Below are 14,291 nucleotides of genomic sequence, written 5' to 3'. Positions count from 1 at the left end.
CTCTGGCGACTCTGCTGGGGATAAGAACCTCGAACTTCCGGTTCAGGGTTTAAGAATTCGAGCTTGTTAATGTGATTTTATTTGGCTTTATTTATTTGTTGATATTACTGTATTTTGTGGATCCAATGTGCTAATTTCCATTTATTTGCCGCTTTGATATTACTTGAACTGTATTTAAAATGTCTTCTTACGCCTCCCTTCTGAGTCTTCTAAAAAACGGTGCTCACGTTCGCGTGGCCCACTTTTTTGTTAGAGTTATACCCAAATAAGACGGGGCTGGGCAAGCAACAAGGCCGGGCAGACTTTCGTGTTCCCGGTACGTTGCCCCCTCCTCGACTCGAGTTTGTCCGCTCGGGTAAGCCAGGTCTAGAACATAAACCCTAGGTTTTAAACCTAGAATAACACAACCTCATACTGGATCCCTAGTAGGAACGATTATTTGCATCATGTGCATTTGACCTTGGGGACTCAACACAGGGGTTGGGTGCGTCTAGGACAGGTGTACCCGAAATAAAAGACCATCCTGATGCATCCTACGTGCTATGTGAATATATATCTGTTTCGGCTTGCATGTTCACCGGCTAGGAAAAGGAAATGAAAAGAAAAATCAAGAGTGAGGTAGGATAGAGAATTTACCCGATTCCAANTCTTTGTGGAGTGGGCTGCTGTGATTTATTTCTTGGACTAGTTTTGATACAATTTTTAGTAGAATTTTTGTGATATCAATTTTGAGTTTAATGCTCAATTTTGATAATAGGTCTTATGTAGAATTATATTTCCTTTTCCTACATCCGTTAGGATTTCATGACATTGTGCTTGTTTGTTTTATTTATAAATAAAAACTAGCCCTAGGCTATGCCTAGTGGATTGCTTAAAAAAAAAAAAACCCGACCCGCAAACCCCACAAAAAATTAACACGAAATTCTCTCTTCCTTCTCTCTTCTTTCTCTCTCTAGGTCGCGCGCAAGCTTCGAAGGGCAGCCATGGCTGCTGCAACCTCTCCCCAGCCTTTGGCTGTGGGAGAGGCAAACAGAAACACCATTGAAACACGTCCAATTTCAATAACAAACATTCATATGCATCGCAACTCAGAGGAAATCAATCTGCCGCAAAAACTACAAAGCTGGAGCTTTGTCCAGTCACCATCGAGCATGGAATTCCAACTGTGGAATTTACAACTGAAGAGGTGAAGGCGTTCACCATTGAAGAAGGTCTCCATCAAGCAGTCATCCTTAAATTCTCATATGGTAAACCTGATCTGCATGAGTTACGACAGGTGATTCCAAAACAGTTCGACATTAAAGGCTACTGCAATATTGGACAATTGGAATATAGACATGTATTAGTAAGGTTCGATTTGTTTGAAGATTTTGTTCAAGTCTTGTCAAGATCCACAGGTTACATTAAGTCGAAGGGAGATGAGTTTTTCTTCAGATCGTTTCCATGGACGATTGGATTCAATCCAAAAGAGGAAACTTCAAAGTCTGTTGTGTGGATTTCGTTACCTAATCTACCTGCAAATTTCTTTGCCAAGAAGTCGTTAATGTCCATAGCTTCAGCTGTTGGGAAGCCTCTTGCAGTAGACAAAGCTACACAAGATAGAACAAGACCAAGCACAGCTAGGGTTAAGGTACTTCTTGACCTACTTGATAAACAACCTAAGAGGGTTAGGATCAATATTGTTGATACAAGCTCTGGCAAGTTAGTTGAACATTATCAAGAGATCGTCTATGATAATCTCCCAAGTTATTGTACCTACTGTAAGCATCAAGGACATATTGAAAAAGCATGTCGCTGGAGGATTGATGAAAGTAAAGATGGTGTAGCTGTCGTGGATGCAAGTGCAGACCTGGACAGCCTTGACAAATTGCAAGGTGATGCAAGGGAGTTCTTAATGCTAAAAAGGCTATGCAACGAAGTGGTGAATCAAGAAAACAAAATCCAGTCGATCAGCAGGTGGTACAATTAACTGATCGTCAAATTGCTATTGGAAATAACTCCAATATGGTGGTTAGGGCAGCTGATGATACGTATGGAAATCTTGCTACGATGGTTAACAATGACCTTACAACAGATACTAGTATAGTGGATGTCACAAAGAGTAGTAAGGGACCACAAGTTGGACAACAAAGACAAGTTTCTATTAGGGACAATGAGCATATGCATAATCGAACAGGAGAAATTTACAATCTTGGTGATGGCACATGGATTGATAAAGGTCCACCCCAACCTTCTCGTGATGTCCCTGCTAGAACTGCTTTAGCAAGGATCTCTAATGTAGTTAATCCAATTGTGGAAGCATACGATAAGCTGGCTGCTGCAGCAAAAATTATGTCAACAGGTACAGTAAATGATTCTGGTCAACTACGAGAAGGCAATGGAGGTTCAAATAAAGTAGCTTCCCCAAGGCTGGCTATGGTTGATGGTGGACAAACGACTGCAGGTGGTGAAGCTGGGATTGAGGAAATTTCTCCATCTCCAATTCCACATGAAGGTGAGCAGCAAAAAAGCCCAAGGCAAAACTCTGATAGAGTAGATGTAGCCCAGACTTTAGGGAATATAAAAGTTGGGAATAAGACTGCATTACTGGAATATGTTGAGGGGAAGGTAATTGAGGATGGTAAGGGAGATGATCTGAGTAAAAAGGGAGAAATTTGGAACGTGGTTACAGGTTCAAAATCGCCTGTTAAGAGAGGGGATTCACCAAAGTTACAGGATCCAGGTGTTCGACCTAATGCCTTGAACATTGTTTCTACATCAAATTCTTTTGATGTTCTTGCTACTGCTAGGGATGTTGAAGATGATAAAACTGGTTTAAATGATAGGGTGATAGCCAAACAACATGGTCCAATGCCCAGTATTGAACAAGGAGGGCAAGGTAAGGGTGATTTAGACAAAAACTTGAATGCTCGACCAAATGTCTCAAAGAGTAAACTGGGGAATGAATTGATGAGTATTCAGGCACATAGTTCAAATGTGCCTACACTGCACTTCTCTAATCCACAGGTTGAACAAATTATTAAAGATGCTCAAAAGGAAATAATGATGAATAATACCATGGTTAAACAACCTTTGGTCACCCTAAATACGTCCGTATTTGAAGTCCCTTCACAGTCCATGGAGTCGTTTGGAGAGGCTGAAGGTGAAGCTGGGCAGCTTATGGCTTCAACGGGGAATAACAATAAGGTTATACATGGAAATTTGAGGCTGATGGCTAGCAAGTCCAAACTTTGGAAAGATCAAAGGGAGGATGATGATGAAGAAGATTGGGGTGATGGTTTTGCTGGTTATTCGTCAGAAGAGGATGATCATGAAGTTGATTGTGATAGTGTTGGTGAGGAGATTGACTCATTAGCAATGGTAACAGCTGTCGAGTGCCAACAGCAACTTCAAAGAGTCTCTTAACCTTAATGCTCCTATATTCATGCCCAGTAACTCTACAAACCCTAACATACAAAATATAGCAGCTGCAATGCATGCAGGTTCTGTGCAACAGCAGCAAGATAGTCCAAACATCTCACATGTTAAACCTACAGGTGCTAGAACAACAAAGTCGACACAAAACTCTGGGCAGCTGCAACTTGAGACAACCAGCAATACAATGCAGGTTATCACAACTGCTAGTCCTATTGATGATCGAGAAGGTACAACAGCAAAATCTGGACAGAAACTAAGTTTTATAACCAGTCCAGTTATTTCAACGGAGGAGAGAAAGCTATTAGATGCAATGGTGAGTCCTAGTTCTTTAAATCCAGTTAAATCTTTAATATCTACTGCGGGTAGCACTGGATGCGTTAGTACGAGCAAAAAGAATATGCAACTTAGGGAACAAAATCAAAACAAGGCAATAGAGGCTAAAAACAAAGATGGAAACACAATGGTGTCACTTGGTGTTAGTCAAAATGCTCCAAAACCAGTACACTTAGGGAGAGACTTGTATGAAGAAGGAGAGGAAGATGCAATATTACAACAATGTAGAGTAGAGGCAGCAAGAAAAGGTGATTTATCGCCAATGCATAGTGAAAAAAGAAAGAAGACTCGTTCAAGGGACAAAAGTTGGGACGGCAGGGTGAATGAAGATGCAAATATAAGGAGACTTCCAATGAGAAATGCAAAACAAAAACAGCTCACTCAATCCACATGTACAAAGTCCAATCATTCGAAGAAAAAAGCATGAATTTTGAAGACATTTTGAAAAGAGTAGTGGTCGAAGACAAGGGATTACAAATTGAAGATTTTACAAGATTAGACAAAAGAGAGCACCATGGTGGTTTCTTCATTTGTTTATTTTATCATCACATTAGTGTAATTCTATGTAGTATCATCACAGAGTATGTTATAAACTCTGTGATGATCATAGAATACTTAGTGTTAGCTAGTTCATTTTTCTTACATGCTTGTTAGGTAGTGAGGTTTCTATTTGCCTCATTAGGATTAGCATTGTACTTGTCCTATGGGGTTTTTTATTTTCTTTATTATTAATAAAACTAGCCCTAGGCACCTGACCTAGCGGATTGAACTTAAAAAAAAAAATGTTTTCCTTCTTTCTAATGCCTTTCATCCGAAAAAATAAAAATCAATCAATAATCAAAATCCAAAATATGGGTTTCCTTCATTTCGAGGTAGTTTTTCCCAAAAAAAATCCAAAAAAAAAAAATCATCAGAAACCAAAAAAAGAAAAAACCAAAAAATACTCTTTTCTTCTTTAGAAGTCTTTCTTTTGTAAATGTCCATAAAAAATTGGAAAAAAAAATGAAGTCCTAAAATATTTTCGCTTTTCTTTAGAAGTACTTTTGTAAATAAATAAATAAAAACTTAGAAATCCAAAATATATCCTTAAAAGTCCCTCTTTCGAAAATTAAGAGGCAACATCCAAAATCCAAAAATATTTAGAAAAAGAGAAAACAAAAGAAAATTCAAACAAAAATATTTTCTTTTTACTTTTGTAATTCTCAAAGTTCAAATCAAAAGCAAATGAATATTTTTTAGAAGTCTTTCTTTCAAAAAAAGCAAAACACAAGTCAAAAAATCAAAAAAAAAATATTTCCTTTCTTCTTTTAAAACATTTCTTTCAAAAAATTCCAATAATAAAAAAAAAAAGAGTTAGCTTATTTACTCCATTCTCAATCTTCCCGAACTACGCAAGATCTGAGTCATGCGGCGTCATGATACGTAGGCAATCCCCATTGGATTCGAACATAGCCATAAAATAAACTGAGTGAAAAAATAAACTGTAACAAAGGAAAAGAGAAAATTTGAGTGAAAGGAAAAAAAAGAGTGCCAAAAATAAAAGAGCCACATAAACAAGATGAAAAATCAAGAGTGATTTAAGAGAGATAGAAATAAAAGAAAAGAGGTGCAGAGTGAAAAAGGCTACTTAAGGTCGGGATGAAACATGCAACCATTCAAACACATGGTAGAAACGTTTAACTGTTTAGGTGCATTGCGAAGCAGCCAGGTTTTGGTGGTTGGTTTTGTTGGTAGTCTAGCCTCCCCTCCTTCATAAGATCCAAAGGCACAGATGGCCTCCGCAAGCAATCTACCAATCATCAATCCCGAGGATAGCCCGGCATCGGCTATTCTGCAGCTAGAATCAGCAACTGCTGAAGAGAATAGGATGTTGCGTCTCCGCATATTGGAAATGTGGGATGCCTGGTCTAATGGTAGGGAACCGCCAAGTGAAATCCCTGGGTTCCCTGGGTTGATCCCAAGGTCTGGTGAGGTTACCAACGCTCCAGTGCCCAACCCTCTCATTCCATGTGGGCACCCTCCAATGCCCTCCAATGATCCTGGCATGCCTTCTGTGGTTCGCCCCCAGGCATCGGCTTCAAGGGCACTGTAATGACCCGACCGATCGTTTTGAGCTCTAACGCGTCGTTCAGCAGTCTGAGGCCATGAGCAGCTTCATTTCAGGTATTATGACTTGTACGCGTGGTCGGAATTGAATTTTGTGAAGTTCGGATTTGATTTGGAAAGAGAATTCTCATTTCGGAAGCTTAAAGTTGAAAGAATTAACTAGGATTGGATTTTTGAGTAAACGACCTCGGAATCGGGATCTGAAGATTCCAGCAGGTTCGTATGATGATTTCGGACTTGGGCGTATGCCCGGTTCGGATTTTGGATAACCCGGGAGCGTTTTGGCGCCTATTATGGAAGTTAGCATTTTGGAAGAAATTTCATAAGTTTGGCTTGAAGTGCATTTCAGTGTTATCGATGTCCGTTTGGGATTCCGAGTCTAGGAGTAGCTCCGTATGGTGATTCTGGGGTTGGGAGCACGATCGGAAGCGAATTCGAAAGTCCGTAGGTCATTTTGAAGTCATTTGACTAAAGATGGAAATTTGAAGGTTTTTGAGAAGTTTGACCGGAAGTGGACTTTTGATATCTGGATCGGAATCCGATTCCGGAAGTTGGAGTGGGTCCGTAATGTTGAATATGACTTGTCTGCAAAATTTGAGGTCAATCGGACGTGATTTGATAGGTTTAAGCATCGAAAGTAGAAGTTTGAAATTCCAAAGTTCATAAAGCTTGGACTGGAGGTCGGTTCATGATTTTAGTGTTGTTTGATGTGGTTTGAGGCCTCGAGCAAGTCCGTAATGTGTTTTGGGATTAGTTGGTATGATTGGTTGGGGTCCCGGGGGCCTCGGGTGGATTCCGGGTGGTTAACGGGTCGAATTTGGGTAAAAAGCTGCTGCTGGTTGCTGGTATCTGGTTTCCTTCTTCGCGAACGCGAAGGGAGTCTCGCGAACGCGAAGAGGAAAGTGGAGGGTTGCTGGATTTGGCCTTCGCGAACGCGAAGAGGAAGTCGCGAACGCGAAGGGGTGGGCTGAGCTACTACGCGAACGCGAGGAGGAGATCGCGAATGCGTAGAAGGAAAAGCTGGGCCTGAGGTCATTTGCCTACGCGAACGCGAGGCCTTGTATGTGAACGCGAAGGGGCTGGGTAACTGGCCTTCGCGACCGCGAGCGACGGGCTGCGAACGCGAAGAAGGCGGACCTGGGCTGGGCAGAATGTTTAAAAATCGGGATTTGAGTTTATTTCACCCATTTTTCTCTTGGCTTGGGTGATTTTTGGAGCTTTTGAAGAGGGGGTTCCGTCATTCATCATGAGGTAAGTAATTTATGCTAGTTTTGAGTTAAATACAAGGTTTATATATGGATTTAAACATGGAAATTGTAGAAAACTTGGGGTTTGAGGGAAAACCTAGAAAATTAGTATTCTTGGATTTTGACCACGATTTTGGGTATGGAATTTAGAGAAAATTATATATTTGAATTCGTGAAGCTATGGGTAAACTTATTCTTCAGAAATTTTGGAAATCCAGGCCCGAGGGCGTTTTTGTCAACTTTTCGATCGGGGTTAGGAATTGTTATAAATTGGATTAATACGAGTAGTTTATCGTATATTAACGGATTTGCATAACTATTGGCTAGTTTTGGAGCGTTGTGCATCAATTTGAGTTTTCGAAAGGGCGTGGAATGCCGGTTATGGATCTTCGGAGCGAGGTGAGTCTCCTTTCTAACCTTGTAAGAGGGAATTGTCCCCATAGGTGAGTTAATTGGTTGTGTGCTTCTATTTGTGGGGGCTACGTACGCACGAGGTGACGAGAGTCCGTGCGTAGATACTATTATGCTATTGTCCGGGTAGTCTAGGACCCAAAAGCATGCTATACTTGGATTAATTGTAAACTTCTCGACAGCTCGAATTGCTTGAATCACATCGAATCAGTAAGTGAATTTCAAAAAGGGATTAAACCTCTTTTCTTGAATTGTTAAAAGAGAAGTGGCTTTTATTTGGATAAATTCTTAATTGGCTATCTGAGCATGTTTTTCTATGTGTACCTGCGTCGCATGTATGATTCGCGAGCAGGGTGATTGTTTATTTTATGTTGACCGCGTCGCATGAATAGTTCGCGGGCGGGGTAATAGATGCATCTATGGTTCGCGTCGTGCGACCCTCGGCAGTGAACAGTTTATTTTTTGTTGGATCGGGCCGTACGCCTCGGCATGATTTGCGCATGCTGGTATTGCTTGCCTTGAGATTATTTGAGATCGATATTTGCTCTCCCCGACTTCAGTTAATTGGAAACTAATGGGTTATGAACCCAGAGACCCTAATATAAAAAGGGACTTTCACCTGTTCGTGATTTACTTGAAGTTACTGTCATTTTTAATAAACCCGTGATTATTCGCATTAATAATTTATCATTATTGGACCACTAGTAAGTGTCGAAGTCGACCTCTCGTCTCTACTTCTTCGAGATTAGAAGGGATACTCATTGAGTACACGTGATTTTTGTACTCATACTACACTTCTATGCATTTTTTTATTGCACGGGCATATGCACCTCCGATGGCCTAGTGAGCGTAACAGCATGGTTGACATGGAGACTAGGTGAGTTGTATTCCCTCGAGGCGACCCGCAGCTAGAATAGTCTCTCTCTCAGGATTCTATTTATTTTCTGTCTAATTGTATTGCAGACAGTTGTTGTATTTTATTCGAATTTTCTTAGAAGTTGCTCATGCACTTGTGACACCGGGTTCTAGGATGGTTATGAAGTATTTTGTATTAACTGTTTATCATTTAAAATTGATTTGAGACAATTATCTTCTTAATCGGTAAATTTGAAGGAAAAATCCTAGATTTCAAAAGTAGTAAAACGGGAATTTGATTAAGTACTTTGGTTGGCTTTCCTGACAGTAGTGTCCGGCGCCATCACGACCCTTAGTGGATTTTGGGTCGTCATAGGCACCGCCTCCAATGTTCATCTTTTAGGGTCCACAACTTCAACCAGAAATAACATATATGACCCCGTACTCCTTCACTCAACCTCCGCAATATGATCTCTCCGTGGAGCAAGAAAAGGCTGTTAAAAATCCTGAGCAAGAGGAAATGGCTCGGAAGATGAAAAGCCTAGAACAAAGCCTGAAAAACATACAAGGTCCGAGATGCCAAAAAAGTGTCTCGTACTTTGACCTCTGTATGTTTCCCCACGTCCACTTGCATGCTGGCTTCAAGATGCCAAAATTTGAAAAGTACGACGGGCACAGAGACCCGATCGCTCATCTGAAATGATATTGTAACCGGCTGAGGGGCGCTGGTGGAAAAGAGGAGCTGCTAATGGCCTATTTTGGGGAAAGCGTCTCCGGAATTGCTTCTGAGTGGTATACGGATCAAGAAATTACCCATTGGCATGTGTGGGACGATATGGCTCGAGATTTTGTTCGCCAGTTCCAATATAATGTGGACATCGCTCCCGACAGAAACTCTTTGTCCAATTTGAAAAAGAAAATCGCGGAAAGCTTCCGTGAATGTGCCGTCAAATGGCGAGAGCAAGCTGCTAGGGTAAAGCCACCAATGGACGAAATTGAAATGGTCACGGTCTTTCTGCAGGCCCAAGAGGCTGATTACTTCCAAAATATGATGTCCACTATGGGAAAGCCGTTTGCTGAGGCCATCAAAATTGGGGAGATGGTAGAATGTGGGCTAAAAACGGGTCGAATCTTGAGTCATGCTGCTTTTAAAGCTACATCACCAGATGTTCAAAACGGTTCAGAGGATTTGATAAATGGAAATGGGAGTGAAGAGGGAGCCGTGATGGTTTCAAGCTCGAGAGGGGCCCGCAAGTCATTCAGCCAATCATATGTGCCTCCTATGGTCCCACCATACTATTATCCCCTTCAAGATGCTGCTTATGCCGTGGCACCGCCTCCCTATGCGGTAATGAACGCGCAACCCTACCCGCGGCCACAACATTATCCACAAAACCAAGCTCCACCTCACAGAAATGCCCATCCTTACCAATCTCCATATAATCCTCAACCAAATGATCCCCAATACAATCCTCGCCCAAGAGAGGCTTTCAGAAAGAATCAGTTCATCCCTATTGGTGAGTCGTATTCAAGCTTGTTCCAAAAGCTAATCAGGCTAGATCTATTGCAGCCAGTGGCCCCGAACCGGCCAAACCCCGAGTCCCCCTCACATCGAGCTAATGCTAGATGTGAATACCACTCTGGAGCAGTGGGACACAGTACGTAGGACTGTTGGACCCTCAAAAGGGCAGTTGAAGATTTGATCGAAGCTGAAAGAATTGTTTTTCGGGATGAAGAAGCTCCTGATGTGATGAACAATCTGTTGCCTGCCCACAACATAGGGCCAATAGTCGGAATGATTCGTGAAGATGAGATATTTGATCCGGCACTGAAGGCCATTGCAGCCATTGCCGAAACAGAGGAAAAGCCAAAAAACGGTCGCCAAGCATAAAAGTTCCCCATCAGACGAGAACCTCAGTAGCCAGTCTTGCTACCCTTTCTGCATCCGGATCATCTCAGGGTGTGATCCGGATGTTTTACCTTATTGTCTTACTTTCCGATGTAAACCCTTCTATTTTCAAAAAATTGAAAAAAAATCAAAAAATCAAAAAAAAAATCAAAAATCAAATTAATATTTCATTGTCCAGGAATGTCTCTTTTTCTTGTCATTTTTCTTATTCTATTTTTAGTTCTGTTAAATGCAGATTTCAATAACATGACATGCTTGCGGACTTCATGCCCAGATCCCAAAACGCTGTCAGACTTCAAAATAATGAATCAAGACTGAGAATGCAAAGAAGATAAGTTTGAGGAAATAAAACAAAGAATTGGAACAGCTAAAGAAAAATTGGTTCCAGACTGGAAAAGTCCATACATTGCAACAAGATTACTGTCAAAAGAGTGCGTTGTACTTGGGACACATCGAAGGAAATGTCCCAGAAACAACTGGCAATGCAAATGCAGTCGAAAGGTACTATGTTGGATCCTCTATATAGCATTAATGTTCTCCGATTGGGATGAAGAAGGTTTTCTTTCTCGCTACCCAAACACTATCAACCTTTGCCAACCCTTTGAGCCGGTTAGCTTTTTTTGATTACCCTCTTTGGAACCTGAGAGTGTTAGTGAAAAAAAAAGATTGATTAAAAAATGAAATGAAAAAAAAAAGAGGAAGAAAAGACAAAGAAAATGAAAAAAGAGAGAAAAAGGAAAGGAAAAAGAAAGAGAAAACAAAACAAAACAGAAAAAACAAAGGAAAATCAAAAATATAGTTTCCCTGAACTACGTTCGACTTGATTCCGAAAGGATACGTAGGCAGCCTCTCTCTGGGGTTCAGTCACACCAAAATAAAAAACCACATTCCCCTCAAAAGTGAAACTGGGGAAGATTTTATAATGGTTCGGCGACGGTTCGCCAGAGAGGTTCCAAAGTTGTAATTCGATCCAAACTCTTTTTACCCTAAATCCTGTTCAAGTCCTTCTGATCAAGCGATGAGATGTTCAAGAATTGGAGAATGCAGTTGTTTGTGTCCGGCAACCAAATGAGAGAAATAAAATGAGAGAGTTTTATTGGTGAAAACCCACACGGCCACCGCAAGGCGATGGTGAGTAGAGAAACTGAAAAATGAGAGAGTCTTGTTAGTGAAAACTCACAAAGAGCACTATAAGGCGACGGTGAGAAGAGAAATGAGAGAGGTCAACTGGCGAAAACCCGCAAAGGGCGCCGTTGATCGAAAAAAAGGGATCCCTCACAACCATTGGCACTGAAAGAGTCCTGGCAAGGTTTCCCGGTTTCAAACACGGATCATAATGGGTTCATGAGAAGTAGGAAAGTTGCGCAGATTGGGTATCCAGTCCAAGAAGCATGTCATGTCTATTGAAGTCTGCATACCCCTCAAATCAGTCCTTCCTCCCCTCCCCGAAAGGGACACTTCTCTTTTAAATTCATTTTCCTTTCTTTGCTTTTCTTTGAATCCCTTTCGTTTTAATTCTTCTTCGAAATTAATACAAAGAAAAGATGGCAAGATTGGTTTACAAGGTTCTGCTTGACAAATCCAAATGCAAAGAAAAGCACCCAGCCTCAGCAGCTGCATCAAGTCGATCTCGACTGGCTATGATGGCCGATGCTCCAGGTTTAAATTTATTGGAAAGGGAAAGAAATCCAAAGTCAAGTGCCCATAAAGGCAGAATAAGATGAAAAGGCCAAAGTCCTACACGGGTGAACCGTCATGTGAAATTTTGGAAAGTTGAGGTCCTCGGTTTTAGAAGAGAGATCGATCTCCAGAAAGCCAACAAGCAACTGAGGTTCTCATCAAAAGAGTCGGGCCGAGATCAAGTGATCAAAAACAATCAAGGCCACAAAACCAACCACCGTTTCAAACTAACAATTGTTCTTTGTTTGGAAACCCGAAACAGGTGCAATTCAAAGCAACCATGCAAGAAGTAGGTGCTGCCAAAAGAAACTGCGCAAGGGCTAAAAACAGCTTTGCAGCAACGATCCATAAACGGAAGTCCCCTCCAAACTCTGTTTTTGCGTTTACACATTCCATGAAATAAAAAGAGAGAAGAAAACAAAATGAAAAAAAGATAAGAAGAAAAATTCAAAAACAAAAATGGTAGCTTAGAACCCCCAACCTCTATTTTTACGCTTTTCCAACATAGGGTCTCCACTCCCTAGTTGAGTTTATTTTAGACATAGGGTCTCCACTCCCTAGTCGCATTTTCCAACATAGGGTCTCCACTCCCTAGTTGAGTTTATTTTAGACATAGGGTCTCCACTCCCTAGTCGCCCTTTCCAATATAGGGTCTCCACTCCCTAGATGAGTTTATTTTTAGACATAGGGTCTCCACTCCCTAGTCGCTTTTCCAACATAGGGTCTCCACTCCCTAGTTGAGTTTATTTTTAGACATAAGGTCTCCACTCCCTAGTCGCCTTTCCAACATAGGGTCTCCACTCCCTAGTTGATTTTATTTTTAGACATAGGGTCTCCACTCCCTAGTCGCTTTTCCAACATAGGGTCTCCACTCCCTAGTTGAGTTTATTTTAGACATAAGGTCTCCACTCCCTAGTCGCCTTTTCCAACATAGGGTCTCCACTCCCTAGTTGAGTTTATTTTGAGACATAGGGTGTCCACTCCCTAGTCGCCTTTTCCAACATAGGGTCTCCACTCCCTAGTCGCCTTTTCCAACATAAGGTCTCCACTCCCTAGTCGCCTTTCCAACATAGGGTATCCACTCCCTAGTTGAGTTTATTTTTAGACATAGAGTCTCCACTCCCTAGTCGTTTTTCCAACGTAGGGTCTTCACTCCCTAGTTGAGTTTATTTTTAGACATAGAGTCTCCACTCCCTAGTCCCCTTTTCCAACATAGGGTCTCCACTCCCTAGTCACCTTTTCCAACATAGGGTCTCCACTCCCTATTTGAGTTTATTTTTAGACAATAGGGTCTCCACTCCCTAGTCGCCTTTTCCAACATAGGGTCTCCACTCCCTAGTTGAGTTTATTTTAGACATAGGGTCTCCACTCCCTAGTCGCCTTTTCCAACATAGGGTCTCCACTCCCTAGTTGATTTTATTTTAGACATAGGGTATCCACTCCCTAGTCGCCTTTCCAACATAGGGTCTCCACTCCCTAGTTGACTTTATTTTAGACATAGGGTCTCCACTCCCTTGTCGCTTTTCCAACGTAGGGTCTCCACTCCCTAGTTGATATTTAGTATAGATATAGGGCTCCACTCCCTAATCTCTTTTTACCAAGGATATACAATCCTTATTTTGTTGCTTTCAAATAAAGAAATAGTTTAGATTTTGTTACAATAACTCACGAAATTTTCCTAGTGAAAACTGGGGCAGAAAAATTTCGTTCGTTTGTTTGCTTTGGTGCCTGAACAGGTTTCACCGTGAGGCACAAGGTTTGAGATGAACAAAAGAAGAAGTTTCAACCTAAATAAAAGAAAAGAAGAACAAGAAAAGATGTTGAATTCTAAGTATAGAAGCAGAGAAAAGATACGGACTGCTCAAAATTTGATTGAAGTCACAAGCTTCACATGTCCCGCCTTGATCCGAAAAGCTGAAGAAGAATGAACCAGTGGTTGCAGCTAATGAGCATCAACATTCAGATCAGAGTCTGCAGGAAGAACCATCCAAGACTCAAGATCAAGCTTCAGAAGATTTATAGATAGGAATCTTGTAACTTGTAGTTGATCGGCTTAGCTAGTTTAGCTTTTCATTTTTCCTTTTGGTGTAATAAGGAGCTCAGCAAGCATAAACAGCAGCAACAGCAGTGAAATTACAGTTTCCCGGTAGTCCCAGCTACCAAAACCTCCAGAACTACATTGACCTAATTCCTTTATAGCCAAGGATATGTAGGCAACCTCCGAAGCAAGGTTCGCTCAGACTTTTTCAAAAGATGCTTCTCATGGAGTTTCAAATGGGCAAAAATCCCTCGTAATTGCTCATTTTATCTTTGCCCGAAAACCCTTTGAATCT

The 14,291-nt window shown here is 41.3% G+C and overlaps 1 protein-coding gene across 1 annotated transcript; it reads left to right on the top strand.

The window, feature by feature from the left end:
- Positions 1-1,092: 1,092 nt before the first annotated feature.
- Positions 1,093-1,969, top strand: LOC109221506 (the record flags this gene model as incomplete). The annotated part of the gene is made up of 1 exon (XM_019385984.1): positions 1,093-1,969. A coding segment is annotated over one exon (877 nt), but the record flags the coding sequence as incomplete, so codon positions are not given.
- Positions 1,970-14,291: the final 12,322 nt, after the last annotated feature.

The sequence above is a fragment of the Nicotiana attenuata genome, unplaced genomic scaffold (assembly GCF_001879085.1).
Source record: "Nicotiana attenuata strain UT unplaced genomic scaffold, NIATTr2, whole genome shotgun sequence".
Lineage (NCBI taxonomy): Eukaryota > Viridiplantae > Streptophyta > Magnoliopsida > Solanales > Solanaceae > Nicotiana > Nicotiana attenuata.
The sequence above is the reverse complement of the archived record's forward strand: the minus strand, read 5'-3'. Positions and strand labels throughout refer to the sequence as shown.